Source organism: Trichechus manatus, unplaced genomic scaffold, assembly GCF_000243295.1.
Source record: "Trichechus manatus latirostris isolate Lorelei unplaced genomic scaffold, TriManLat1.0 scaffold00069, whole genome shotgun sequence".
NCBI lineage: Eukaryota > Metazoa > Chordata > Mammalia > Sirenia > Trichechidae > Trichechus > Trichechus manatus.
The window spans coordinates 1,549,220-1,576,935 of NW_004444005.1; the positions used below are offsets into that span (position 1 = coordinate 1,549,220).

Genomic DNA, 27,716 nt, shown 5'->3' on the forward strand with positions numbered 1-27,716 from the left:
ACAAGGCCTCAGATGATATCGGGTAAATTGGTGTAGCAGGGAACACTGGGAGAAAGGGAGCAGAAGCTGGAGATATTTCTGTGCAGCTTTAATTTTGGACAATTTACAGATGATAAACACTGTTTTGCTGTGACAATAGTTTAGCTTAATTTGTAATAGGGCTGGTAGCCCTCGCTATTGAGATTCTGTTAACTAAGAAGTTTCTATCTCTCTCTCTTTTACCATTCTAGTCTAGCGTCTGTTAAGGCAGAAGTTGTAGGTCCACTGTTTATTCTATTTAAAAAAACCCAAAAACCAAACCTATTGCCATTGAGTCATTTCCAACTCATGGCAACCCCATGTGTTACTGAGTAGAACTGCTCCATAAGGTTTTCGTGGCTGTAATCTTAACAGAAGCAGACCACCAGGACTTTCTTCCACAGAGTCGATGGGTGGATTCAAACGGCCAACCTTTAGGTTAGTAGTCAAGCACAAACCATTCACACCACTCAGGGGCCTTGTTTATAGGTGAGTAGTGTTTGGTTCTTAGAGCAGAGGCAGAGGCTTCAGTGAGGGAGACGAAAACAGCCCGTGGCTTCCCAGAGGAAAAAATTCCTTTAAAAGCAATATGCATTTGGACTGGGGCGGTGCGGGGGAGTGAACACAAAGAAATGAAAATAGAGTGGCAGAACTGACTACAAGCGTCTCCCCGTGTCTTTCCACTTTTCTGTGATGCTGTTATACGGTCTCTATAATAAGCAAAGGAGAAAAGATGGTAGTAAAGCCCTCTGCAGGCCCAAATCAAGTACCGCGAAACCTGTGAGAGTTGGAGCTCAACCGGACTGCTTTGTTTTTCTGGATCTCGCAAGTTTTCCGCCTTTGACAGGGTGCAGTCTCACCACTTCTCTATCGCTCATTTTAGTGGAAAATATTTGAGTTTTCCTTCTCTGACAGGTTTCTGCCTTACAAAGCTTTCAGCTTTCGCAGATTTTACTGGACATAAATCCTGCAGATTCTCCCTGGGCCACAGGGCTGGGATTTTTTCACCCCCCAAAAAGAAAAATACTGAGTATTTACTACATATGCTGGGCATTGCACTGGGACAAAAAGAAGTTTAAGGTCTAGGCTAGGAAGAATGTAAGTTTCAATGGAATTTTAGGGTGGCTTTGAAAAGAAGCAAATGAGGTAGAGGTTAGGGAGAGTTCCTCTTATCAATCAGTTAAAAGAGCCAGTTGACAGACCGTTGAGCTGGTCTTCAAGGCTCAGACAGTTGGTGCTAAGGAGGGTGCTTCTGCTCGGTAGGCACCAAACATTTCCTGTCCTGACTCCTTTGGACTGCCCCTCCTACCTCCCTACCCCATACCTTTGAAACCCAGTCAGCCACCTAAGGAACCGCAGCAGCAAGGAGGGAGACAGAGAGGCAGCAACTTAATACACAGGAGTTTGGCCCCGACCAGGGGCTGGGTGGACCATCTGGAGGACATAATTAAATTCACTGCATGCCTACACCAGGCCTAGGCAGGTGGAGTGCTCTTTGCAAGAGAAGTTCAATTGAACCAAGTCTCTTGGTTCTTGTCTTCCATCTCGGGCTAAAGTGTGGGCTAGTATCCCTCTTGTATAGTGGCAGCCCTATGCCTCTTAAATCTCTGTTGGGTTCAACCTCACCTCTCCCTCCAAGGTAAGAAAAAAAAAAGTTGCCTTCCAGTCGATGACAACTTATGGCGACCCCATGTGTGCAAGAGTAGAACTGCACTCAGTAGGGTTTTCAAGGCTGCGACCTTTTGGAAGCAGATCACCAGGCCTTTCTTCCAAAGTGCCCCTGGGTGGGTTCAAACCACCAACGTTTTGGTTGATAGTTGAACACCTAACTGATTGCACCACCCAGGGACTCTTCTCTCCAAGGTGAGGCTGAGAAATTCCACATCTGACAGAGGTGGGTTGGGAGCTTTGAGAAGGGAAAACAAGCATGGAACAAAGAACAAGGTAAAACTGGAACCAAAAATGGTATAAATAAGGGATTAGTAGGGAAAGTAAAAGGGAGAAGTAAGGAAAACATGCAACTAGGTTTTCTAAATCCAGGGGACCTCCAAAAATTTGGGTATCCAGGTACCTGGCCTCAGACATTCTCTTCACTGCTTTCCCCGACTCTTACCTGTTTGTGAACCTTTGTAAGCTGTTCCAGGTTGTTCTCAAGAAAGGAAATCTTCTGCTTTTGGGAGTGAATCCCCCCACTGTCCTCGGGCTCCATTTCTGCACTCTGATATAAGACAGAGGGAAAGAGGTGACTGTCCTGAGCCAAGTCCCAACAGGTCCTACACAGTCTAGGCTGAGCCGGCCCCACTGAAAGCAGCAAGGGGTTGGAGAAGACCCTGAGGACAGCACTCACTTTCTTGACTCGAGTCGTGACGTCTTGAACGAACAGCTTGCGAAGGTTGTGGAGGGTCTGGAGTTCCCGGGCCTGGAAAGAATGATGAAAAATTGGGGGCAGCCAAATACTAAGACAACCTTCTCCCTCCAAAATTGCTAGAGCCTTCAATCAATGTGGTCAGGTGACTTACTCATCCTTTAGGAAAAGATATGTCCTTAATATGCCACAGGCTGTTTGCAGAAGGGCAGGCAGAATGGGGTTAGGAGGAAGTTGGGGGGCAGAAGAGAAACTCCCCCAACTCTAACTTGGCGCGGAAGAATACCACTTACAACTGTCTCCTCCAGGCCCTTGAGGTCCTGCTTGGACTGCTCATGTCGCTCGTACAGAAATCTGGAGCAGCAGAAATAAGGAGAAGGAAGGAAACAGAAAAACCCCTCAGGATTCCTTCCTTCCTTCATCTCTCCCTCCTTCCATTCATTTTATTTCTGATTACTTTTTATTATACGAGTTACTCACATTCGTTGTGCAAAAGTTAGGGGAAAAAAAAGGTAAGTAAAATGAGTTTCCGTGAAAAGCCCAAGAAGAAAGCACCTACAGATGAAACCACCACTGACATTTTGGTGTCCGCACTTCAAACTATTTTTTCTATGCGTGTGTGCGCATGTGTGTGTGTGTGTGTGTGTGTGTGTGTGTGTGTGTGTGTGTGCGTATACACATGTATATACCAAAAACCAAACCAGTTGCTGTGGAGTTGGTTCTGACTCATGACAACCCCATGTGTTGCAGAGTAGAACTGTACTTCATAGGGTTTTCAAGGCTATGACCTTTCAGAAGCAGAGTGCCAGGCCTTTCTTCCTAGGCTCCTCTGGGTGGGTTTGAATGGCCAACCTTTCAGTTAGCCGTCAAGGGATTAGCCATTTGCGGCACCCAAAGACACACTCTTTCTCCCTCCCTCTCTCTCTCTCTATACCTGCATATAAACTTTTAAGGGATCACACCATTCATACTGTTTTGTAACCTGCTTGTTACACTTAATGGAACATGACAAACATCTTCCATGTCAGCTAATACTCAACAGTGGTCATTTTTGATAGTCTTTTTCCCCTTCCCCATCCTACCAAATTATCTTCTGAGGCATTTGCTTCACATGAGTTACCACATTCATGCCTACATGTGCGTCCTGCCTCTGCAAGTGTGTCTGAGTAGGCAGTTCTGAACCACTGCGGCCACAGGTCTGCAGGCAAGCCTGCCACTCACGTCAGCTCCTGCAGTTTGGCACTCTTCTCACGTTCTTCGTTTCTCAGCTTCTCGTAGTCAGCCTGGAGCTTCTCCAGCTCTAACTGGAGCTTCTGATTCAGGCTACGGAGGGTAAGGAGGAATTAGGGAGAAGAGGAAAAAGATGTTAATGAGAGGAAAAGGGAAGACTAGCTCTTCAAATTTATTCCTTCTTCTTGTACAAGTGAGTTCAGTTAGAATTGATGCCTCTCCCTTTGGATATCAGAGGCAGACTCAGGTCATGGTTTCCATAAGACAGGAAGGAACCTGAGATACCTAATCATGAGAACCTCAAGGCTAGGGACTGGTCCTGACTCCTTGTGTCTCCTGAATTTGGCCTGTGAAGCTGTGCCATTGTTGAAGGAATGACATAGGGAAGCTAAAGAACTTGATCCTGGGAGCATCTGAGAGGGAATAGTGAGGTCAGAGCACTGGATGGAGCCTGGAGCTGGCCCAGGGGAACCCTTACTCTTGGAGCTCATCAATGGTCTTCTGTTTCTCATTGATCTCGTCCCGGAGCCGGGCCAGCTGCCGATGATGGGCCTCACGGTGACTCTCCATCTGCAGCTCCAGGGCCTTCTGCAAACAACCCCATCCTGAGCTCAAAGGCAGACCTCAGACACAGCTGCATGAAGGCCTGTGCAGCCCTCGCCCTGCCAGCCCTAAGTGCCCCCAACACCTTCCCCACTCGCCTTCACTCCATCTGCATCCTGTGTGTCTGGCTCCTGGTCCTTCAGGGTCACTTCATTCACAGTTTCTGAGGGAAAAGGGGAAAACCCAGCTTATATCACTCCTACCTCCTCCAGAAGGAACTTCTTGAGGTTGTGATCAGATCTCCTAGCAGGGCAGGGGACGCTCACCCAGAATGGACCCACAGGGATGTTTTTCTAGGTTAGGACAGTCCAGTTTGAAATAGTAGGGACAGAGAACAATGGAGGGTTACGGTTCATGCAAAATAAGTGATATGGAACTTGGCTCAATGGCGTGTGTGTTGACATCCATGATTTCAGGTTGACGCTTTGGTGACCAAGCAGTCGGGTGGTATCTTTTGATGTTTGTCAGCTACTTTCCCTCCCTGTCCCCTCTGGGATCTCAGATCCCAGGATAGGTGGGATGGAGGTTTAAGAAGTCCTCACCCTGGGCCTGGAGCTTGGCCAGCTCATCACTCAGGGAGTCATAGGACTCTTCCAGGTGCCGCTTCTTTAGCTCCACACTCTGCATGTACTCTGTAAGTGAGCGGATCTTGGCTTCATGCTGGTGGAGGAAGGGTTGGTGAGAGGAAAAAGAAGGATGGAGCAAATGACAACACAACTCCTGGAAGCACCAGACCCAAACCCAAAACCATTGCCATCAAGTCGATTCTGACTCATAGCGACCCTATAGGTCAGAGTAGAACTGCCCCATAGGGTTTCCAAGGAGCAGCTGGTGGATTTGAACAGTCAACCTTTTGATTAGCAGCCAAACGCTTAACCACCGTGCCACCAGGGCTCCCTGTCAGCACCCATTGCCATGGAATCGATTCTGACTCATAGCAACCCTATAGGACAGAGTAGAACTGCCCGATAGAGTTTCCAAAGAGTGGCTGGTGGATTTGAACTGCTGACCTTTTGGTTAGCAGCGATAGCTCGCTGTAGCTCTTAACCACTGTGCCACCAGGGCTCCCCCTGGCAGCACAGACCTCTGTAAATTCCATCTCTCCTGCTACGCACGCCTCCTGTTATGCCTTCTATGAGAATGCAGGTTTGAGGTCCATTCCTCGGGAGACCCTTCCTTGAGACCTTCTGGCTCAGAGACTAGTAGTCCCCTGAGCCTTCACTTCCCCAGTCTGCCACCCTAAGCTCTTCTGTCCTTGATTTCAGTCAACCCTAAGACTCTGACAAATGATGGGTGTTAGGAGTTTTATCCCATAACCACAGGGTAGTCCTTTCTCCCATGGCACCCAAAGGCTCTCCACCTCAGGCACTCACCTGGGAGATGAGGAGCTGGCAGGACGAGAGTTCCCGCCCAGTCACTTCCATCTTGCGATGACATTCGACCTGGAGGTTCTCCAGCTGCCGGCACCGCTTGACCACGGACTTGACTTCAGATTTGATTTTGCTAATGTAGAGTCGGGCCACAGTAAACTCCTCCTCGATGGCCCCGCTGATCTCCACTGGCTGTGGATGGCAAAGGAGGGAAGAGGTGCTTCTCTGCTGTGAAGAAGCCTTTTATCTACTTTCTTCCTCCCCCCGCCATACTCAGATGGGACAGGTACTTTCTGAACAACCTTTGGTGATTCCCTATTACCTGGCATTTCCCTGTCATCTGCATTTAAGCATCCAATTCCAACAGTCCCCCTTTCATCTTACAAAGCAATAAGATTTTCTATTGTAGTCACACTGATCTGCTTGATCACCCAGATCAGTCACTCCCACTTCCACATATCTGCATATGTCATTTCTAACTGTGTCCCATCTCTACATCCTGCTACAAGCACATCTCCATTGCTGCTTGATGCAGCACCTTTTAGAATGTGTATTTTCAGGGGTGCCCATTCAAACCTCTACTTGTTTTACTGTGTCTAGTTGGAAGGCATGTTTCCTGGACCTCTGACCACCTGTCTCAGTATAGCTGAGGACCTGGATTGTTTCCTTGCATCTCCCACCATTGCCCAGGACAAGAATGACCTGAACAAGCCTTCTGACTCCTTCTTCACTCACCAGCTTAATCTCTCCATTGCCCACGATGACACTGAACTCACTCAGGTCCTTCATCAGCCCATTCAGCACCTCAGCGATTCGTTTTCGTTGGTGTCCGCTGACCTCCTGTAGCCGTTGCAGCTCAGACTCCAAAGACAGCATGGTAGCCTGGGGATAGCACTTCACATCATTCCCACTGCCATTTACCTGCTCCCCTCCCGAGCCCTGACAGAGGCCTCTGCCTTCATGCGTGATCTTGGCAGCTGCTGTGGAGAGGACATGGGCCCTGCAGAAGGGTCTGGAGGTAAGAGGGGCCAGAGAGCAAAGTGCAGTGACAGGGTAGGGGAGGACCTCATGATGCACTGCACAGCAGTGCAAAAGTGCAAACGTGATACAGCCCTGTAAGGAGCAGCGGTCCCTTGGACATGGAGGATGGTCTGAGGTCAGGGTGCTCTTGGACTACTAGCAGGCCACTCACCACCTTCTGAGACAGCTCATCCACCAGCAGCTGGTTCTGCTGGCTCTTTTCCTCCACCTCCTGGGACTTCTGGTCATAGTTGACTGCCAGTTCCTCCAGTGCCTGCAGCACTTCCTTTACCTCGTCCTTAGCGGCATCATTCTCTGACTGCAGGTGACTCAGCTCTTGTTGGACCTTCTCATTGTCTCCTCGAGTGGACACCAGCAGCTTCAGGGGAGAGTGAGGCATGTGAGGAAGCTTGCTCCTGGTGACTGCTTTTATGGCCCCTTGGTCTGGGAAAGCTGAGTCCCCCAACCCAAGTATAGCTCTAGGGGAGAGGCAAATGCCAAAGCAAAAGTCAAGAGGAAGTACGCTTTAGGCATCATGAAACAGGCCAACTAAAGGAAATTAGAATTAAGAAGCACCTAGACTCTAAAATTTGTGCTCTAAGAAAAGCCCCAAATAAGTTCCCAAACTCTTGTAGTTTTGGGTGGTGACTAACCTGTAAGCAGAATTCCCCTTTTTCCATCTGATTCTAAAAAGGTCTTTTTTATGCCTTTTAGGGGTGAACACAACCCCTTTGCTCCCATATCTTGTACTTCTCCCCATTACCTCTTCCTGGTCCAGCATTTGCTGCTTGAGCTTCTCTATGAGTTGGCTCTGCTGATTGATCTCATCATCCTGTTAGAGGTGAGGGGGAAAGATAGGGTGAAGGAAAGCTACTCCTTCCAGTTCAGAGTTATGGGTGGGCAGCACAGGTAGAGTCCTAATAAAAATTTAGATAGTTTAGGCTTTAAGTTAGAAACCCCATATCTTAAAAAGAAATCTTTTCCTCAGCTTCCTTCCTCTGCCTCCTGCCCTCGCCTTTAAATTCCTCTCTTCCTGACATGTAAAAATTTTTTGAAGTGGTATATTTCTGCTGTGCATATTCTTAACAACAAAAAATAAAATAAATTAAAAAAAAAAAACTTATAGACTCTAAGAAGCTACTAACAACTAGGCCATTATACAATGGCTAAATATATTTTAAAATAATTTTAAGAAAAAAATTCCTCTCTTCCTGGAAGTTGGTATAACCTTAACCATGTACAGCAAAAGCCTTTAAATGCCTATATCCTTTAACCCAAACATCCCACTCTAGCACTCCATTCTAATCAAGTCATTCAAGAAGCAAAGTCTTATGCATAACAAGCAAAGATGTTCCTTTCAGTGCTATTTGTAACAGGAAAAACAAACAAACAAAAAGAAGCCCTGTAATAAGTGAATGGTTAAATATGTTTTGATAAAGGGACTATTAGACAGCCATTTAAAAGAACTTTCTTGAAGAATTATTAATGAAGTAGGAAATTGCTCATTATATAATGCTGAACGAAAAATAATCAAGATATAAAATTATATATACAGTATATCTTAAGTACATGGTGTATGCATGGAGAAAAGCAAAATGTTAACAGTTTCAACGGCAGGATGATGGGTGATTTTAATTTTCTTTTATATATTTTTATTTATTTTCCACATTTTCAACAATGAGCATATATTACTTTTAAAATCAGAAAAAAAGGCAGCATATGCTCATTTTAATCCATAACTTCTCACCGCACTGGGCTCGTTGCTGTGTGCCCCCCCATGACTGCGCTCACCTTATCGTCAAGCTGCTTATAGAGGCGGCGGATCTCCTCCTCGTACTTCTGCCTTTCCTCAGGGGCAATGCGCACCACGATGGAGGAGTTGTCATTCACAGGTGTCTCTTCACAGAGCTCTGTCCTCAGGGCCGCATCCTCCCCAGCCAGGCGCTCCGTCTCAGGCACGTTCTCTCCTGGGAAAGGGGCAGAACAAGGTGAGGGGTAGGAGAGGAGAGAGCAGCATCCACAAGTCCTTCCTCTCCCCTTCCTCAGCACCAAGACCTTCAGACCCTCTATTTCTCTTGCCAAGTAAACCTTCAACCTTTTCAGGGAGAAAAAGGGGAGTAGTCAGCTGTCTCCATCCCTTCCCTCATGACCACTCTACCACACCCCTCCAGAAACACAGCCCTCCTTGGAGACTGACCTGACCCTAAACGTCACCCTAGACAGGGCGGTCTCTGGCTCCCTAAGCTACCTCCTTGTCCCACCGCCTCTCACTCCTACAGGGCCCCCTCTAACCACTGCGCCACCGGCTCAGCTCAGCCTCCAGTTTCGCAATTGTCTCCTTCTGAGCCTTTGTCTTCTCCTTCTCCTTCTCATACTTCTTCTTCCACTGCTCGGCAGTCAGTTCCAGATTCACTGAGGCAGTGTTCTTAATGGTCTTTGCCCTGGGTGAGGAGAAGAGGAAGAAAGAGATGAAACTACATTGAGGGGAGAGAGCGGCAGGGGCTGGGGTAAGGGGGCCCTGCCACTGACCGCTGCCCGAACATCAGAGTGGACTTGGTCTCTGCATCATTGTAACTGGACGGTGAGCAGCAGATGAACATAGTTGTCCGGCAATTTCCTCCCAGAGAGTCCTGGAGAATCCGTGTCATTTTGCTGTCACGATACGGAACGTAGGTTTTCTGGGAGAGGAGGGAGACCAGGAGTCAGAATAAAAAATTTGACAGGAGAATCAGGGAGGATGGTAGTGCTAACCAGATCAAGCAACCCATGAACTGGGGCATGATGAGATGGGGACATCAGGAGAAGGTGGGGAGATGGAGTAGGGTCTGAGGGATGAGGAGGACCTGAGAACACTCACGGTGCCTTCAGCCAGTGCAGAGATCACGTTCCCCAGGGCTGACAGTGACTTGTTAATATTCTTTGCCTCGTCCAGCACTGCTCCCTCTGCCCCAGTCTTGCTGACCTACCGGGGCATTAGGGATGAGTGTGTCAAGAGAGGCTTCTTACCACCTCTTCCCCACTTAGGAGGGCTCAGTCCAAGGAGAGAGAGGCTTGGCTGGGATTAGGAAGGCTCTTCCTCTGTTCCCCTAAACTCTCTTGCAAAAAGGCTCCCCTGCCACAGACCGTATGATTCCATTTAAATAAAATGTCCAGAAAGGCAAATCCTTAGAGCTAGAAAGTAGATTAGTGGTTGCTAGGATAGGAGAGGAGGAAATGAGAAGTGACTGCCCGTAGGTATAGGGTTCCTTTTGGGGGTGATGAAAATGTTCTGGAATTAGATAGTGGTGATGGTTGCACAATCTTGTGACCATACTAAAAACTACTGAACTGTACATTTTAAAATGGTGACTTTTATGGTATGTGAATTATATCTCAATAAAAAAATTTTTAATTAAAAAAAAAGGGCCACACAAACAACTGATGAATGGATAAACAAAATGTGATATATACACACAATGAAATTCTGCCTAGTCATAAAGAGAAATGAAGTCCTGGTACATGCCACAACATGGATGAACCTTGAAAGCATCACGCTGAGTGAAATAAGTTGCTCAAGGACAAATATTGTATGATCTCACTTATATGAAACGAGCACATATATAGGAACCAAAGATTATTAGTGGTTACTAGGGATGGGAGGGAGAGGGAAAGGGGGCATTTTTGCTTAGGGGGCATTGAGTTTGTTAATGGTGGTGGAATGATTTGGAAAAGTACAGGAAGAATGGTTGCATAACTTGAACATAATCAACGTTACTGAATTGTACATGTAAAAATTGTTTAGATGGCATATATTTTGTTATGTATATTTTCACCATGATAAAATTTTTTAAAAAAAGACACTTGCCTCCAAAAAGACCACCCCAAGGCTTCCTTCCCTACCCACCCACCCCACCCCCACAGGACCCCAACCTTCTCGCTCCCTGCCAAGTCCACTAGATACAGCTTCCCACTGAGCTTCTGTTCAGTCTCCATATTCTCTTGCTTGATATTGATGAGGAAGATGCTGTGGCTTCGAGAGCTGTGTTCATTCATGTCTGCAGGAGCAAGGGAGAAACAGTCCCTGCACCAACCCTCGGGAACTGAAGCCCTCAGCCCTCAGCTTCTGCTGACTGCCCCTACCACCCACTGAGAGAAAGGGTGACTGCCAGGCCTAGCCCTCCCACATCTTACGTAGATAAGGATCCCTCCTCCTCTGACGGACGCCATCTTTCCCTGCTCACTTTCCAGTCTCTCAGGCCCAGAAAGCACAGAGAAGAGGCAGACCCCCAAACTCAAAGCCCCTTATGTCCTCACTCACTGGTGACAGCCACATGACGATTCGATTTCCCCTCATCAATCACGTCTAAAATCTCCTCTGGGCTGGACACAAAGCGTTCAGTACAACCCTGCAGGGAGCAAATGGACAGTCGTTCATAAATATTGACTTGAAAATTGCATTGCTCGAACACTGACCAAATGACCTTTCAGGACAGTGTCTTTTCTGGGCCCCCAGCCCCTTGGTAAAACCTTCCCCCTCCAGGATATGCACCCTCCAACTTCTGGGTCACTGACCTAATCTCCTCCCTCACCCACACTCTCAGAACACTGGTACCACATGGGTGTCCCCAACCCCCATGCTCACCTTGACAAATGGCACCCGGTTCTTGTCCTCATGCACAGACAGATTTGTCTTGGTCACTGAATAAAGACAATACAGGGTAAGGATGGCCAACTCCCCCCCCACACACACACCCACACATATACACCCTACAGTCTGCTCAGATGGAGGTTTCTTCTACATACTAAGGGAAGAAGACTCTCCTGTGAGGTCTAAACTCCCTGCACGAGCTGAAGGCTCAGTGCCTCCTCTTCCTCCAAGAATCCAGCCCCAGGGCTCTGGCTCCTCCTGGGCTATTTACATGGAGGCTGGGCCCCTAAGCTCATCTTCTGACCCTCCTGGTTTTGGGAAATTCTTGGTGAGTGTGGAGCCGGGGAATTCAGGTATGAGTGTGTGTGTCTTTGTGTGCCCTCTGAATCTCTTGCCAGCCGGTACTGTTATGGACTGAATTGTGTCTCTCAAAAATATGTATTGTAAATTGTAAGTAACTCCTATACCTGTGGATGTAATCCCGTCTGGGAAAAGGGTTTTCTTTGTTATGTTAATGAGGCCATATCAGTGTAGAGTGTGTTTAAGCCAGTCGTTTTTGAGATCTAAAAGGAGCAGATCAGGCACAGAATCAATCAAGCAAGAATGCGGGAAAGACAGATGCCACATAGAGTTTGCCAAGGTCCACTGAGATGTTTGAGAAGCTGAGACAAGGATTTTCCCCCAGAACAGACAGAAAGCCTTCCCCTAGAGTTGGCCCCCTGAATTCAAACATCTAGCTTCCTAAACTGGCATCACATAAATAAATTTGAACAGAAATAAATTTCTGTTCATTAAAGCCACCCAACTGTTGTATTTCTGTTACAGTGGCACTAAGAAACTAAGACGGGTCCCTAACCCCAAGAGCAGTGTGGTCTTTGTTTTCCTCACCGTCCTCACACGCATCCTTCCCACTGAGAGTAAATAACACTCACCGTCCAAAAGGTCACGAATTTTGTCCAGGTAAATCTCAAAGTAAGAAACCTGGTCAGGGAGAAAGAAGGAGTATGAAGTGAAGACTGCCTATCTTAAATCTGATCCAGGAGTCCCAAGCTAATGTGTCGTGTTCGAACAGTGGAGGAAAAGAATGGAAGAAGACATGTTGGTGGAGAAGGACAGCTGAGGTAACCAGAGGGGGAGGGGAAAGTTGGAGTGCCCAGCATCTTCAGTGGGTTCACTCTAGATCAGTCCCTCCCAGTGACCATCCAAGGATGCCCAGCTGTCATGCCCTGATCACCTTGATGTGGAACTCAAGGTTCTCATCCATGGAGTAGATGTGGTTGAATATGTCTCGGGCAATTCGAGGAATGATTCCCATCAGCTGGGGGTCATGCAGCTTTCCCTGGGGGAGTAAGGACATTCCAGAGTGAGGCTGCGGCTCAAGAAGAATGAGACATCTGAGAGGTATGCAAGTGAATACAAAGGTAATAGTTGGTAAGAAGACCATCCTAAGATAAGAAACCTTCTAATGGAAGGAGGAGATAACTGAGTAGCCCTTTGGACTTTCATTGCTGCTGCTTTTTCACATCAAAAGAAGAAAACTGGAGGACGGCGGTAAACTGCAAAAGGCTGAAGGGATTCCATTAAACTCCCACTATAATATCGTCCCTCCATCCATCCTCTGTGCCCACCTGCCTCTGGACCAGGCAGCCCTTGATTCCTCAATCTTCCCACACTGAGATTCCTTGGCCTTCCATTAAGACTCCTTAACCCACTACAGAAGTCAGAGTTCTCACCTCCATGGTATGGGTTTTCCCTGAGGAAGTCTGTCCATAAGCAAAAATGGTGCCATTGTAGCCAGCAAGGACATCTGGAAGAGATGGGGGAGAAAGAGCACTGGTGGAGAACAGTTGGGTAGGAAATGGGGAGCCTGGAAAAACACATTTAAAAAACACATCTAGTGGTTGCACCACATTGTGAATGTACTAAATGCCACTGAACTGTTCACTTTAAAATGGTTAATTTTATGTTGTCTGAATTTCACCTCGATAATGTTTTTTTAAAAGAAAGGAAAAAACACTTCCATTACCTTTGACAATCTGCATGGCACATGCATGATAAACTTGCTCCTGTGTCGTGTTTGGGGGGAATACACGATCAAAGACATAAGGCTTCCCCTGGAGTAAAAACAAAAGATGGCAGACATTAGCAGGCAAGGTGTGAGGGAGAAGAAATACTGCAGCCCCGTTTTATATCACCCTGAGAAAAGGCATCCCGTTCTTCAACCCTCCAAAAGCATAGACAACTATGGGAATGGCAGAAACTAGAGAGAGGAGCAAAGTTTAGTATTGACACCAAGAGTCGTATCTGTGTGGTAGAGAGTGTCACTGAGGAGTGTCACACTATGAGATTGTGTGAGAGGAACGCAGTCTTGGTGTGATGATTTGGCACTTCACCACCGACCCCCTACCTGGGAAACCAAATGAGAAAAGACAGCAGGGCCACAGGCTGTGGAGAGTGAAAAAGCTATTCATTAACATTAAAAATCTACCTCAAAGGACAAATGCTATATGATCTCACTTATATGGAATAAGCAAATATATATAAACCAAAGATTATTAGTGGTTGCTAGGCGTGGGAGGAAGAGGGGAAGGGGGAGTTTTTGCTTAAGGGGCATTGAGTTTATGTTAATGGTGGTGGAATAATTTGGAAAAGGATAGCAATAATGGTTGCACCACATAAAGAATGTAATCAAGGTCACTGAAATTTACATGTAGAAATTGTTGAATTTGCAAATGTTTTATTGTGTACATTTTCACCATAATTAAAAAAAAAAATCTACCTCAAGTTTAAAAATATCTTCCTCAACAGAGCCAAGTATCCTGATATGGAAAGAGCTTCAAGATGCATTAAGTGACAGATGCAAAGTTAGGGACATATGTATAGTATTTCCCCAATTGTATAATTGAAATATATAGACACCAAGCTGTGTGAAAACATAAATTCTCTCTTTGTGAAAGGAATATATAAAATCAGAAATGCAGGTCTCCTTTTAAGAAGGGAATCAACTTTAATTAAAGGGAAACCATGAAGCAAATAACTTGGACCTGTAAGTATTGTGTTGTTTAATTCAGGTAATATCTTGTAAGTCCTTTGTGCTGATAAGAATGCTAAAGATACAAAATATTCACAACCCAGGGAACTAAACAGAGAATATAGCTGATACCTAATCATGTAAAAGAAAAAAACCTCAGGCAAGATTAAATGAGACTGTTCTGTTTTCTATCATAAGTGACTAATTTCTCAGCTATGTTTTCTATTCAGTATAAAAAGACTATGACTTAGTTGTCAAATTGTTTTACTATAGAGCCTATCTTTATCTAACTGAAATGTAAATCTCTAGGCTATGGATATCAGAGTTTTGTAACTAATTCAGGAAAGTCTGAAAACATAGCTACAGCTGGAGATGTCGCTCTGTGTCTATCTATAATATTGCATTGGTATATGTAGAATGTTTTTCTAGAAGGAATTATACGGAAGTGTTAACAATGGTTACTTTGGGGAGAGAAACTGGGAGAGAGGAGGCTTTCATTCTGCATTTTTTATCCTGCACTGTTTACCTTTTTTCAAATCACATACAAGTAAATTATATGTATATAATTTTTAATATCAAAAACGGTAAGACGATAGTGCATTATTTTGTTTTCTTCTTTATACTTCTTCACATAAAGGAAAACTAATATTTCTAATATTAAAAAAAATTTTTTAATCTGGCTTCTGGAAAAAAATCTACCTGAAATATTTATCTGGTCTCTCTGTTGTGAAAGCCTTTGAAGCCCGCAAGAACAGAATCCACAAAGGAAAAGAAGTTGTAAAGGTACTATGTACAGTGAAGGGAATCCTGTAAACTGAGAGACCCTTGCTGGAGGACAATTCTATTAAATATTTAAATGTTCATGCTGTTCATACTCTGTACCAGCAATTCTGGCGCTCAGAATTTATCTTACAAAAGACTTGCTTAACCACTTAAAGATGTATGTAGAAGGATGTTCACTGCAATGGTTTGTATAAAGGAAAACTAGAAACAATTCAAACATCCACCAAAAGGAGGTTGGTTATGATACCTCCATATTCTACCACCATCAAAATGAGTAAAGTTGGTTTATGTGTATAGAGAGAGAGATCAATTGTTAAGTGAAAAAAACAAAAACAACATGTAAATGTTGTTAGTTACCGTTGAGTCAATTCCAACTCGTGGCAACTCCATGTGTACAGAGCAGAACTGCTTCATTGGGTTTTCAAGGCTGTGACCTTTCAGAAGCAGATCGCCAGGCCTGTCTTCCAAGGCGCCCACCTCTGGGTACGTTCGAACTGCCAACTTCTGGTTAACAGTCAAGCATTTAACTTTGTGCAGCTACATTTTTAAAAAATCATATGGATAAAATAGCCTTTAAAAAAGATGGATTAAAAAAAAAGATATGGAAGACTATATACAGAGTATTAATGGTGGTTATCACTAGAGAGCAGAATGATAGGAACTTCTGTCTACAGTTTATCTGTGATATAGAAGTGTTTTACAATGACAAAATATTGCTTTTAAATTTTAAAAAACATAATATAAATGAACTGTTTGGCTGCACTGTATGTCACTTCTGCTTATTGTCATGTGAACATGGAAATTAAGGTTACTCGTATGGATAAAAATTCTAAATGAAAAAAAAACATCATAAATGATGTTATAGAAGAAAACGTAATGATATGACAAGGTGTACACAAAATACCATCAAGCAAAAATATGCTTTTAAAATAGTATATAAAGGATGATCCAATTTCTTTAAGAAATATTATATATATCTAATACATATATACAATAGAAAAAATGTTAATAATGTTTATGTTTGGATTTTAGGAGTTTTTGTTCTTCTGTAGTTTAGATTTAAAACTTTTCTAAAATGAAAGTACATAATTTTTAAATAAGAAAAGTTAAGGTTTTTAAAACAGAGATTAATATTCTTACCACATATAGAACTCTCATAAATTTAGTAACAAAAAATACAAAAACTAAACAGGAAAATAGACAAGAGCTAGGTACTAACAACAGAAGGAGAAATACAAATGTTCAATAAACAATGATGTTCAACATTTTCAAAGAAAAGGAAACAAAAATGATAACATCATTTTTCACCTATCAAACTGGAAAACAAAAATTTAACTGTAATGCCCAGTACAGATGAGCACCTTCATTCCCTTCTAGTAGGATAGTAAATTCATATAACTTTCATGGGGGCAATTCAGAAATATATAATCAAAAGGCTTAAATTGTACATATCCTTTGACCCAGAAATTCTACTTCTAAGAATTTATACTATGGAAATCATATACATAGGCAAAGATTTGACTACAAGGATGTTTATTATCATATTGCTTATAATAATGAGAAATCGAAACAACTTAAAGGGAACTGGCTAATACAAGGAATTGATTACATCATGGCGTGTGCATACATTTTATTCTTTGCTACTATTTAAAATGGTGACATAATAGGACATGAATAAATCTCAAAAACTTGCTGAGTGAAAGAAGTCAGACAGAAGAGCACATACCATATTATTCCCTTTATATGATGTTTAGGAATGAGTAAAACTTAACCGTAGTTATAAAAGTCAAAAGAGTGATTACCTGGGGGTGATACTGACTGGAAAGGGGCATGAAGCAGCTATCAGGGGTGACAGAATTGCTCTAGATAGCCATCTAGGTAATGGTTACATGGGTGTCTACATATAAAAAATTCATCAAATTGTTTGCTTAAGATATGCGCACTGTATGTAAATTATACCTCAGTAACTGCTATTATATCATAAACTATAACATCATTAAAGTGATTGTTATAATGGCTCTTAAACGTGAATTGATGCTCAACCTTACTCTTAATAAGATAAATGCATATTAGTATGGTATGAAATACCATTTTTACCTGTCAAAGTGGCCAAAATACAATAGTTTGGTGGTGCACAGGTTTGGTGAGAATGTGAGGAAATAGACATCGACACACAGCACTAGTGAGAGTATAAACTGGGGCCAATTCTGTGAAGGCAATTTGGAACTATCTCTTAAATTTTCAAATGCATATACCAGTACTTTATGACCTCCACTTCCAACAATTTATGCTATATATTGCACATGTGCAAAATATGTATATAAAAAGTCATTCAATTGTTTGTAATAGCAAAATACTAGCATAACTCTAAATGTCCATCAGTAGGGGCCTGGTTAAATAAATTATGGCATATTCCTGTAACAGAATATCATACAGTTGTTAAAAAGCATGAGCTAGATCTGTATGTGCTGATATGGAAGGATCCCCCAAGACTTATTGTGAAGTAAAAAAAGAGCAAGATGCAGGACAGTATGCTACCATGTGCGTAAAAAAATAAGTGTATGCGTGTATATATATATTTGCTTGTAAATGTATAGTATGTTTTTGGAAGGATCCACAAGAAACTGATAATAATGATTACCTCTTGAAAGGGGAACTGGGTGGCTGGGGAAGAGGTGCAGGAAGGAAGCTTACTTTTCATTGTACACCCATTTGCATCATTTGAATTTTGCCACATGTGCAGGTAAGCCCTATTCAAAACTTAAGTAAAAAATTTAAAAATACTAAGTCAAATTGTATAAAAATATTTAATGATGATAAAATAGTCATAGTATTTTGTTAAATGAAAAAATAGGTTATAAAACAACATAGTATATGATTCAATTTTATTAAAATTAATATATGTATATATGCAGAAAAAAATACTGGAAGCAAATATATCAAATTGTCAACAATATTTTTCTTGAGGTAGTGGGATTTGGGGAGATTTTTAGTTTCTTCTACGTGATTTTCTTTGTTTTTAACTTTGAAGGCAATTAAAATGTTTTAGTGTTATAATCATATTATTTTTAATGTTATTAAAGAAAAATCTACCTTAATGCTTGAATTATAATCTCTCAGCCTGCCTAATGTTCCTCTCACCCAGTGGCCAAGAAACAGAAACAAAAAAACACGTCTATCTCAGGCCGATGACTCTAACCTCTTCTCAACCATGATCTCCATCCATGTCTCATGAAGCCCGGCATCCAGCCTAAGGGGATTAAGCATAACTCCCAAACATCTCCCTTCTTCCCTCCTGGGAACCTGGGCACCAACACACACACACACACACACACACACACAATTATAGGATTCTGGAGGGCGCTGTGAATGCACTAAGATGGAGGGTGCTCTCCAAATGCCTAAGCCAATTACTGCCTGAGGAACCCTTAGCTGGGGTGAACAAAGAGCAGAGAGGGAAGAAGGATGGGTTTCTCAGACTGATGATGGTAAAAGCTATCCAAGAGCTAGAAAGGGATGCATTTAGTAATCTCATGAGCAGGGAAAGCCTTATGACATAGATTTCAAGGATTCTGGAAAGGCCTGCTTCCCACTTCCCAACTCATAGCTGAGCCCTGAAAGTCTACATCTAGTTCTTTATTCTTTTATCTTAAGATTTTTATTTATGTTAAAATGTAAATTTATTTTAATTTGCTATTGATTATACTCAGGATGAATTAATTTTGTCGGATCGTTTCATGAAAATAACTAGACCAGTGGTTTTCTACTTTTTCTGCCTCTAGACTACGCACGTGGGAAACATCTGTATTATTTACATCTCTCATAACACATAATTACTTTTAATCAGGCAGTAGTGTGTAGTGGGAAATTCCTTATCAAATCTGGGGGAGCATATGTATAGTTAGTAAAAGCTAGTTATACTGCTCCCCCACCCCTGCCAGGCTGCTCTGCAGGTTGAGGACCACCTAGATTGAGAGTTTCTGAAGGCAGGCAATCCCTCATATATCCCCAACACCAAGCACAGTCCTTGAACCATAGGCCACTCTTCATAAATATTTGTTGAGTAAATATAGATTTTGATGGAGAAAGACAGCCAAGAAGATACTAGGGACCTGGAGGTTTGGACGAAGCAACCAGTGAGAAGGGAAAATGTTAACTACTTCCCAATTTTGTCAAAGGCTAGCTTGTAGGAAGACAGTGTATAAAATAACCAAAACCAAAACTAAACCCATTGCCATCGAGTCAATTCCAACTCATAGCAACCCTACAGGACAGAGCAGACCTGCCCCATAGAGTTTCCAAAGCTGTGATTTTTATGGAAGCAGACTGTCACATCTTTCTCCCGCGGAGTGGCTGGGGGGTTCAAACCGCCGGCCTTTCGGTTAGCAGTTGCGTGCTTAACCACTGCACCACCAGGGCTCCTTGTATAAAATAACAATAGCATCTAACTCTTATCAAGAGTTTGTCATGTGCCTGGCACTATGCTAAGCACTTTATACACATTATTTCTTAAATGATTGCTTACAACAATCCTATGAGGTAGGTACTATTATTGTTCCCATTTTATAGACGAGGAAACCACGGCTCAGAGAGGTAAGGTAGCTTGCCCACAGTCGCACAGCTGAGAAATGGTAGAGCAGTTTCAAATCCAAGCAATCTGATTCCAGACCTACATCGCCAAGGTGATCAATGAACTGAAATGCCAACACTGCTCCAGATCTTTATCATGGCTTTTTTCCTCCCCTCCCCCAGACACTCCACCCCTCATCTGGGTGTGTCTCCAAATATTTCCAGACAGAACTAAAGCCCTTCATCACTCCCTTTTTCCAACCTCAACTCCATTTGTAGTATTCTATTACCCACCCATGCTTGCAGAGGGGTCTCCCTTACCATCCCCACCTCCAGGTAATTGAAGACCCATTGAGTTGGTGCAACATCAGAGACCGGGAGACCTGTTATTTTAGAAATACTCAGAGTCCTCTCTCCTTGTAGGGGTGTGCCCTGAGAGCCAGTCTCTCTCCCTCCCACAGCAGCCTTAAACAGTCCTCACGGCCTTCTCTGGAGGGTCTTTCTTCAGAGTTCCATAGTCCAGATCTCTTTGTTCTCCATTAACCCCACTCTAAGCCTTCTTATCATCTCCCTGTTCACTTGTGTATCCCAGCACCTCGTTTTCCATTATGTGTGATGACTGAAGCTAGTGGGAGGGCCTAAGATCAGGGGTCCAAAGATGACCAACCTGTATTAGCGCTCAGTAAAGCAGTTGGTAAAGGCTGAATTTCAAGCACCAGGCCCAATTTCCATGGTGACACCCCTGGGGATAGTTACTATGACAATACTAGAGAGACACTGGCCACAGCAAATATTATCTCCCCTCTCTAATTTTCCTTCAAAAGGCTCACCAAAGCTAAGGGGAGCCCTGGTGCCCCTCTTCAGATATCAAAGCAATCCTAGACCACCCCAAACTATACTGACTCTGCTCCAATAAGCCTGCAGGCCTCAACCTAGACTTTTCCTTGTGAGGTACTTGACGTTCCTGGTTTTTTACCTTCATAAGAACTCACTTAACTATTGGGAGACCTGAGGGAGGCAGCATATAGTGGATGTTTGAATGAAGGGGTGTGTGTGTGTGTGTGTGTGTGTGTGTGTGTGTGTGTGTGTGTGTGTGTGTGTTTTCCTCATTGTCATCCCTCTCATGTCTGGTGGTCCATCTGCAAGGCCCAGTAGGGGGAGAGATGCAGCAGCCCAGGCAACAGGCACTGGGACACTCTGCCCACCAAAGACCAAGGCAGAGAAAGACAGAAAAACACATAAATGTGTCCAGTGACAGAGTCACAATGGGATTCTGAGTGACATAAAGAGCAAGACAAGATGCACACCACATAGACAGTGACCCAAACATCCTTCTACTATGACTCAGGCCATTAACTTTTGACAAGCCCCATCCCCCAGATTCCTGGGAGAAGTCGGGGAGGTGGGGGAGGGACAAGGTTCACAGAGCTGTGTCTTCAGCTTATTCTCCTACTCTCATTCTCCTACTTGTTGCCAAGCAGAACAAAGCTCACATATGAGATGCTGAAGGCCAGAGCTAGCCGCAGTGCCGCAGAGGCAAAGAAAAAGCAGTTACAGGAAGGAGTAGGGGCTGGGTTTGGAAAGATTTCCCACCTTCACTCTTCCCTCACCTTCCCAGCTTTCTCCATTAATTCTTCAAACAGTTCCCCACACACTGGTCCCCAAGGGGAAACAAGAGGAGAAAAGAGGAAAGGGAAAGGGGGTAGGTTTCCTTCTCTTGTTGTGACCCTCGAAGATCTTCTCAAAATCTCTTCTCCTATAGCCCTCATTCTCCTGAATGAGGAAGGAATAGTAAGCCTGGGAAGGCAAGCTCCTAGGATGCTGCCTGAGACAAAATGGCCCCTCAGAAGCATTTATCTTGGAGTGAGAGATTGACAGGGAGGGCTAGGGTGAGGGAAGCCATAAAGCAAGACAAAGGTACAGCCCTTCAAATATCAGGCAAAATAGATAAGGTAGTACCAGCTGCGGAGGAGCTGAGACAGAATCTGAATTGGCTGCCCCCCACCCCTTCAATCTCTCTTCCCTCCCACCTCCCATTGTGTCTCTCCTGTTTAGCTGGGCTAAGCTAATCGGACAGATCAACACCACACCTTTTTCTCCCAGCATCACCCCCTGCCCCAAGCCCAGCACACCAGGACGGCCTAGAGAGCCAAAGGAGTTAGCTCAGACTTACCCGATATGCCTTCTGGAACAAGGAATCCGGCCTTAAAAGTCAAGGCCTTTTTTGTGGATTTGCTCCCCCCTACCACCCCTCTCCTGTTTGTCAGCCTTCATGTGGGGTGGGGGGCTCAAGTTCCAACTCCCATAGTTAATGTTTGCTGTCCAGGCTAATCAGACTGCAAGGCCCCCAGACTACAAGGCCTGGGATCCCAAGCCAAAGAGAGACAGAGGTACCCCCAGTGTGCCAAATACACACAAACACATACAAGGCCAAAACATCCATGTAAGTTCACAGTGTGAGTAAGGGCACAGGGTGGTGGCATAGTCCTCCTTGGGACCCATGGGGATGGGTAAGTAGATCTCTTCCTGAGACATATTTATTCAAAATCTCATTCTCACTGACTTGCAGAGCCCAGGATCCTTCCTCTCCTTTCCTTCATTCCTTTAACAAGCATGTTTCGAGCTGCCTTGTGCCAAAGAACTGTGGATTGAAGATACATAAGAAATGCTCCTGACCTTGATAAGCTCGGGGACTGCCCTCAGATGTGCCCCTCCCTTCTTAAGCAGGGCTACAGTTTCCTGGCCTAGAATGCCTCAAGCCCCACAGGACTCAACCCCCAGATCCTTTCATCCCACTCCACCAGCCTAGGCAAGGTAGAGTGGACAAGGCCTAGTAATTCCCTTTAGGTCATAACAGATAAAGGTCCAGAACAGAAATCTGGGGAGGCAGTGTGATGTAGAGGAAAAAGCATGAGCTTTGGAGTCACAGATTTGAGTTCAACTCTATGAATTAACTGTGTGACCTTGAGAAAGTCTAACTTCTTTGGGCTTCAATGTCCTCAACTGTAAAATGGAAATATTAATCCCTACTTCAGAGTGTTGTTTTTGAGAATTAAATAATATGCACAGAGTGACAAGCACACAATAAATATTATTTTCCTTCTTAATAAGATCTTCTTCATAGGTAAGGATTATCATGATGAGATAGAGGTGGCTTGCTACTTTTTATTGGGTCATCAGGAGAAAAGATGAATAAGCAAGTACTTATTAGGATCTTGGGGTTTGGGCATTTTTGCTTGTTGAAGTGTGGGGTCTGAAATCTTCTTCCTACCGTATCTGGGAGGAAGAGGCAGACATTTCCTTAAGACCATAGAGGCTCCCCCTAAACTGGGTGTGGCATCAATGTATTCCTTTCCCAGAACACCCTTTATCAGACTTGTGCCCTTCCCCCAAGTCCGGGTTGTAACAAATTCAGGGAATGATGGAGGTTTTGGTCCTGGAGCCCACTTCCATTCACACCTCCTCAGAGACCCTGGACCGCCCACCTCCCATCTAGCCCATCCATTAGCCTTCTCCTTCCTTCCTGGGAGGTGGGGGCAGAGATCTGAGCCAATAACAAAGAGAAGATGCACCTTCTCTGGGAGAGAGCGAAAATATCAGAAAAACACGGGACTGACTCCAAGGGGTGGGGACCCTGTAGAGAGTAGCAAAGGGGAGTTGGGTCCCCTGGTCCCGGGGAAGTAGCCCCTTCCCACTCTGCGGAGTCCTGGCCACCGGCCAGGCCAGGCCACACCCAGCCATCCTGATGCAGGGGAGAGGAGGGGCTGCGGCGAGGAGGATAGAGGATGGAGGAAGAGCGGAAGGGAGAGGGTGCAGTGCGACAGGCAGGGGCTCAGGCTCCGCGGTGTAAGATTCAGCCTCCCACTCCTTCTCCGAAATCCCTTCCAGGGGCTGCACTCACCCCAATAACGACGCTGTCGTCTCCTTGGAAAATGGGGATGAACTTGTCCCCGCGAAGAATCTCGGCCTGGTTGAGGGGCCGAAAGCGACAGAGAACCTTGATGCTACATTCGTTGTTGGTCTCCGCCATGGTGGTCGCCGACGTCGGGCTGGGGCACTTTGGGGGCTGCAGGGGTGATGTGTGCCCCGGGGGAGGAGGGCGCTCAACTGAGGCCGAGACGGAGGAGAGGAGGTCGGTCTCTGTTGGCGGGTGCCGGGGCGAAGACTGGGAGCAGGACCTGGGTGCGCTTTCTCCCCTGCGGCACAGGGCTGCGGGCGGGAGACCTGGAGGCTGGTGTTCTCGCGGCGCTCTGCCTCTCCGCCCTTCCCGCTGCAGCGCTGCGCTGCGGGCTTGGGCGGGGCCGCGATGAGGAGCAGGGGCGGGGCCTCCCTCGCAGGGGACCACTCGCGCGACAACGACTACCTAATGGTGTGACCCTTCCTCCCTACTCGCCTCCTCCCCCCTACCTACTCCTGAGGCTCGGAGATAACCTTGCCTCACCCCTTCCCAACCCAGTTCACACACTGCCTCCCCCTCCCCCGACCTGTTTGTCCCTCCCTCGGACTCCACTCCCTGGAAGGGAATAGAGGGTCGGAGGTGGGTTTGTTTTAGGAAGAGGGTCAGCAAGGTTTCCATCACTATTTTTCCTGGGTATTCGCTACCCCCGTCACAGTCCTCTCTAAAAATTGGGGGCCCACTTCTCATTCCCCCTTGCCACCTGCCACTCACAGATGTCAAATTCCCAACCCATCTAACCTTCAAGGGCAGCTGCCTGTATCCCTATTGAGGGTGGATCTCCAGATCCCATTCATGGGGGAGAGGTATCAGAGGGCAAGTCTGGCTACTACCTTCCCCTTCTATATCCAAGGGTGCACCCTACTCTCTCCACAACATACACACTAGGTCCCCAGTTTGAGAGAAGACAAACTGCCATTCTGGGCTATCAGAATTCAAAAGCAGGTGAATTTCTCATTTTCACCTTCCAAATTGGGGCTGGGATGGAGGTGGGCAGAAGAAACTTTTGCAAGAGAAAGGTAGTCACAAGGCAGTGAAGGAGGGTGGTGGTAGAAATGGGTAAGGCTAGAGGGGCTTCTGAGATGACCCCTAGGGTGAACACCTGCATTTGGGTTTGAGGCAGGTTTAGGCACCTATGTGTTTCCTGTTCCAGTTACCACTGGACAGAGTCCCAACACCCCAGCCCCTTTCTCAGGACTTTCTTCTCTGCTTCCCCTCCCTTCCCTGGCAAAAGTCAAGCACAGAGATGCCTTGTCCTTCTTCCTCCCAGGTCAAACTACTGCTGCACCCCATGGGCAGAACCACCAAGAAGCTGGTGAATTGATTTTTCTCCATATCACAGGCCTCTGCTGGCCAACAGAGAGTTGGACAGCAGGAGTTGAAGCTCTGGGCCAAGAGGAGGGGCAGGGTAATGGGAGAAGGGAGGAGGGGATGGAGGCTCTGCCCAGCAATTGTTTGGTAAGTGTCTAAGGTTATTTAGACACTATGGGGCAAGGGTGAGAGGCTGATGGCCTGGCCAGACAAGACCCAACCACTCAGAGCTCATCTGAGGGGGGTTCCCCTGTCAGGCCTATACCTCTAACCCACCTGAATCTTAAGAGAACTGAGGGAAAAATGGTCCAGCATAAGGAGCTGGATGAGAAGGCAGTAGGCCTATGAAGAAAGAGGGATAGAGGCTTGCGGGAGGAACCAGGAGAGTGTAGACAGAATGACAATGAGTTCCAAACTCAGGAAAACAGGCATCTGTCCAGTCATTTGGTCTGGCACTATTTCTAAGTGTTGCAGCATCCTGTGAGTTCGGGAAACATCCTGGGAAACATCCCAACCTCAAGGCCCCAGGGGCTCCAGGGAAGCATCCTTAGTGAAGGAGTTTCAGAATGCCAGTCCATGGAGGGTCACTGGATATCCCCTCCCCCCCAAAAAAAAGAACAGTGTGATATTACCTGTTAGATGAGTGCTCTACTAGAAAACGATCTGTATGAGCCCAAAAAGTGAACATTTAATCCAAAGCAAAGATGAGAAGATAAGGGGGCAGAGAAACTAGAGTACTGGAAATGGAACAACTAAACACAAAGACAATGTTGATACAAGTGTGAAAAATGTAACTAATGTCATTGATCAATTTTTGTGGAAATTGTCAAACGGGAACCTAACTTGCTATGTAAACTTTCACAAAAAACACAATAGCCAACTCTTTAGACAAAGAATAGACTGGACTATAAGACATAAAATGATATTCATGAAGCATGTACTTCTTAGTTCAAATATATACACGAGACTAAATGGGCAGCTCCTGTCCAGAGGTGAGATGAGAAGGTAGAAAGGGATAGGAGCTGGTTGAACGGACATGGGAAATCCTGGGTAGAAAGGAGGAATGTGCAGTCACATTATAGGGATAGCAACTAGGATCACATAACAAGGTGTGTATAAATTTTTGTATGAGAAACTAACCTGAGCTGTAAACTTTCACCTAAAGCACAGTTTAAAAATAAATAAATAAATAAAATATTATTGAAAAAAGAACAATGTGGTGAGTTTTTCATGAAGCTGGTCTGTTAAGTTTAAAAGAACTGTCTTTTCGAATAGATAAACAAATTATGGTGCACAATGGAATAGTACGCAATGATAAAGAACAACTATGAAGCCGTGAAACATAACATGGAGGAATCTGGAGGGCATTATGCTGAGTGAATTTAGTCAGTCACAGAAGGACGAATATTGTATAAAACCACTATTATAAGAACTCAAGTAAAGGTTTAAACATAGAAGAAAACATTCTTTGATGGTTACGAGGGTGGGGAGGGAGGGTGAGGGTTATTCACTAACTAGATAGTAGACAAGAATTATCTTAGGTGAAGGGAAGGACAGCACACACTACAGGGGAAATCAGCACAACTGGACTAAACCAAAGCTAAGAAGTTTCCTGAATACAATCAAACACTTCAAGAGACAAAGAAGCAGGGGCAGGGGTCTGGGGACCATGCTGTCAGGGGACATCTAGCTCAATGGGCATAACAAAGCTTATTAAGAAAGTGTTCTGCATCCTACTTTGGTGAGTGGCGTCTGGGGTCTTAAAAGCTAGCGAGTGGCCATCTAAGATGCATCAACTGGTCCCAACCACCTGGAGTAAAGGAGAATGAAGAACACCAAAGACACAAGGAAAGTATTAGGCCAAGAGACAGAAAGCGCCACACAGACCAGAGACTTCATCAGCCCGAGACCAGAAGAACTAGATGGTGCCCGGCTACCACCAATGACCGCCCTGACAGGGAACACAACAGAGAGTCCCTGATAGAGCAGGAGAAAGGTGGAGTGCAGAACTCAAATTCTACTAAAAAGACCAGACTTAATGGTCTGACTAAGACTGGAGGAACGCCAGAAAGCAAGGCCCCCGGACTCTCTGTCAACCCACAACTAAAATAATTCCAGAGGCCATCTCTTCAGACAAAGATTGGACCAGACTGTGGAACATAAAATGATACTCACGAAGAGTGTGCTTCTTAGTTCAAGTAGATACATGAGACTAAATGGGCAACTTCTGCCCAGAGGTGAGATGAGAAGGCAGAGAGGGTTAGGAGCTGGTTGAATGAACATGGGAAATAAGGGGGTGGAAAGGATGAATGTGCTGTCACAGTACAGGGAGAGCAATTAGGGTCACATAACAATGTGTGCATAAATTTTTGTATGAGAAAGTAACTTGAAATGTAAACTTTCACTTAAACTACAACAATAAAATGCAGAACTGTCTTTTATTCTGAGACTTCCTATTTTTCTACTAAGTAAAGATGGTGATAGTAGACGGTAGGTTTTCTTTTTTTTTCTGCACGAACAAAGTTTTATTAAGCAGAAGTAGCTCGCGAGGGGAGACAAAGAGGGACAATACAACGCTCGCCTTTGTCTCCCCTAATAAAGGATTGACTGGGGCTTATAAAGGTTTTTAGGCGGGACAGGCGTCATCTTTATTCATGAAACAGGCGGGGTTATGAAGATTAGGTGCGCGCGCAAGAAGTAATTCAAGATGGAACCCGTAACAAAGGCTCCTGGGACTGGATGGCAGGACTTATTATGGTGTGCCGTGCCTGCGCAGTTCCCCGTTGGTGCCGGCTCCATTCCTGTCGCGGGTCTGTCTGTCACCTTGCAGATGT

General features: G+C 44.9%; 1 protein-coding gene across 3 annotated transcripts in view; it reads right to left on the reverse strand.

Moving 5' to 3' along the window:
• Positions 1-23,895, reverse strand: part of KIF5A (kinesin family member 5A) — a 28,204-nt gene extending 4,309 nt beyond the window's left edge. The window contains exons 1-24 of one of the 3 annotated variants that reach the window (XM_023734505.1): positions 23,518-23,646; positions 16,737-16,739; positions 13,260-13,347; positions 12,967-13,040; positions 12,468-12,572; positions 12,166-12,214; positions 11,228-11,283; positions 10,904-10,991; positions 10,516-10,640; positions 9,464-9,568; positions 9,136-9,284; positions 8,899-9,047; positions 8,398-8,573; positions 7,370-7,438; positions 6,779-6,985; positions 6,318-6,468; positions 5,590-5,774; positions 4,759-4,876; positions 4,315-4,379; positions 4,092-4,201; positions 3,605-3,706; positions 2,677-2,737; positions 2,366-2,437; positions 2,132-2,236 (exon numbers count right to left, since the gene is read on the reverse strand). In XM_023734505.1, the coding sequence (XP_023590273.1) occupies positions 2,132-2,236; positions 2,366-2,437; positions 2,677-2,737; positions 3,605-3,706; positions 4,092-4,201; positions 4,315-4,379; positions 4,759-4,876; positions 5,590-5,774; positions 6,318-6,468; positions 6,779-6,985; positions 7,370-7,438; positions 8,398-8,573; positions 8,899-9,047; positions 9,136-9,284; positions 9,464-9,568; positions 10,516-10,640; positions 10,904-10,991; positions 11,228-11,283; positions 12,166-12,214; positions 12,468-12,572; positions 12,967-13,040; positions 13,260-13,347; positions 16,737-16,739; positions 23,518-23,646 (2,541 nt within the window). Of the gene's footprint in view, positions 1-2,131; positions 2,237-2,365; positions 2,438-2,676; positions 2,738-3,604; positions 3,707-4,091; positions 4,202-4,314; positions 4,380-4,758; positions 4,877-5,589; positions 5,779-6,317; positions 6,469-6,778; positions 6,986-7,369; positions 7,439-8,397; positions 8,574-8,898; positions 9,048-9,135; positions 9,285-9,463; positions 9,569-10,515; positions 10,641-10,903; positions 10,992-11,227; positions 11,284-12,165; positions 12,215-12,467; positions 12,573-12,966; positions 13,041-13,259; positions 13,348-16,736; positions 16,740-23,517 lie in introns of all 3 variants that reach the window. The other 2 variants (XM_004379874.2, XM_004379875.1) reach the window with 2 other exon arrangements.
• Between the last annotated feature and the right edge of the window lie 3,821 nt (positions 23,896-27,716).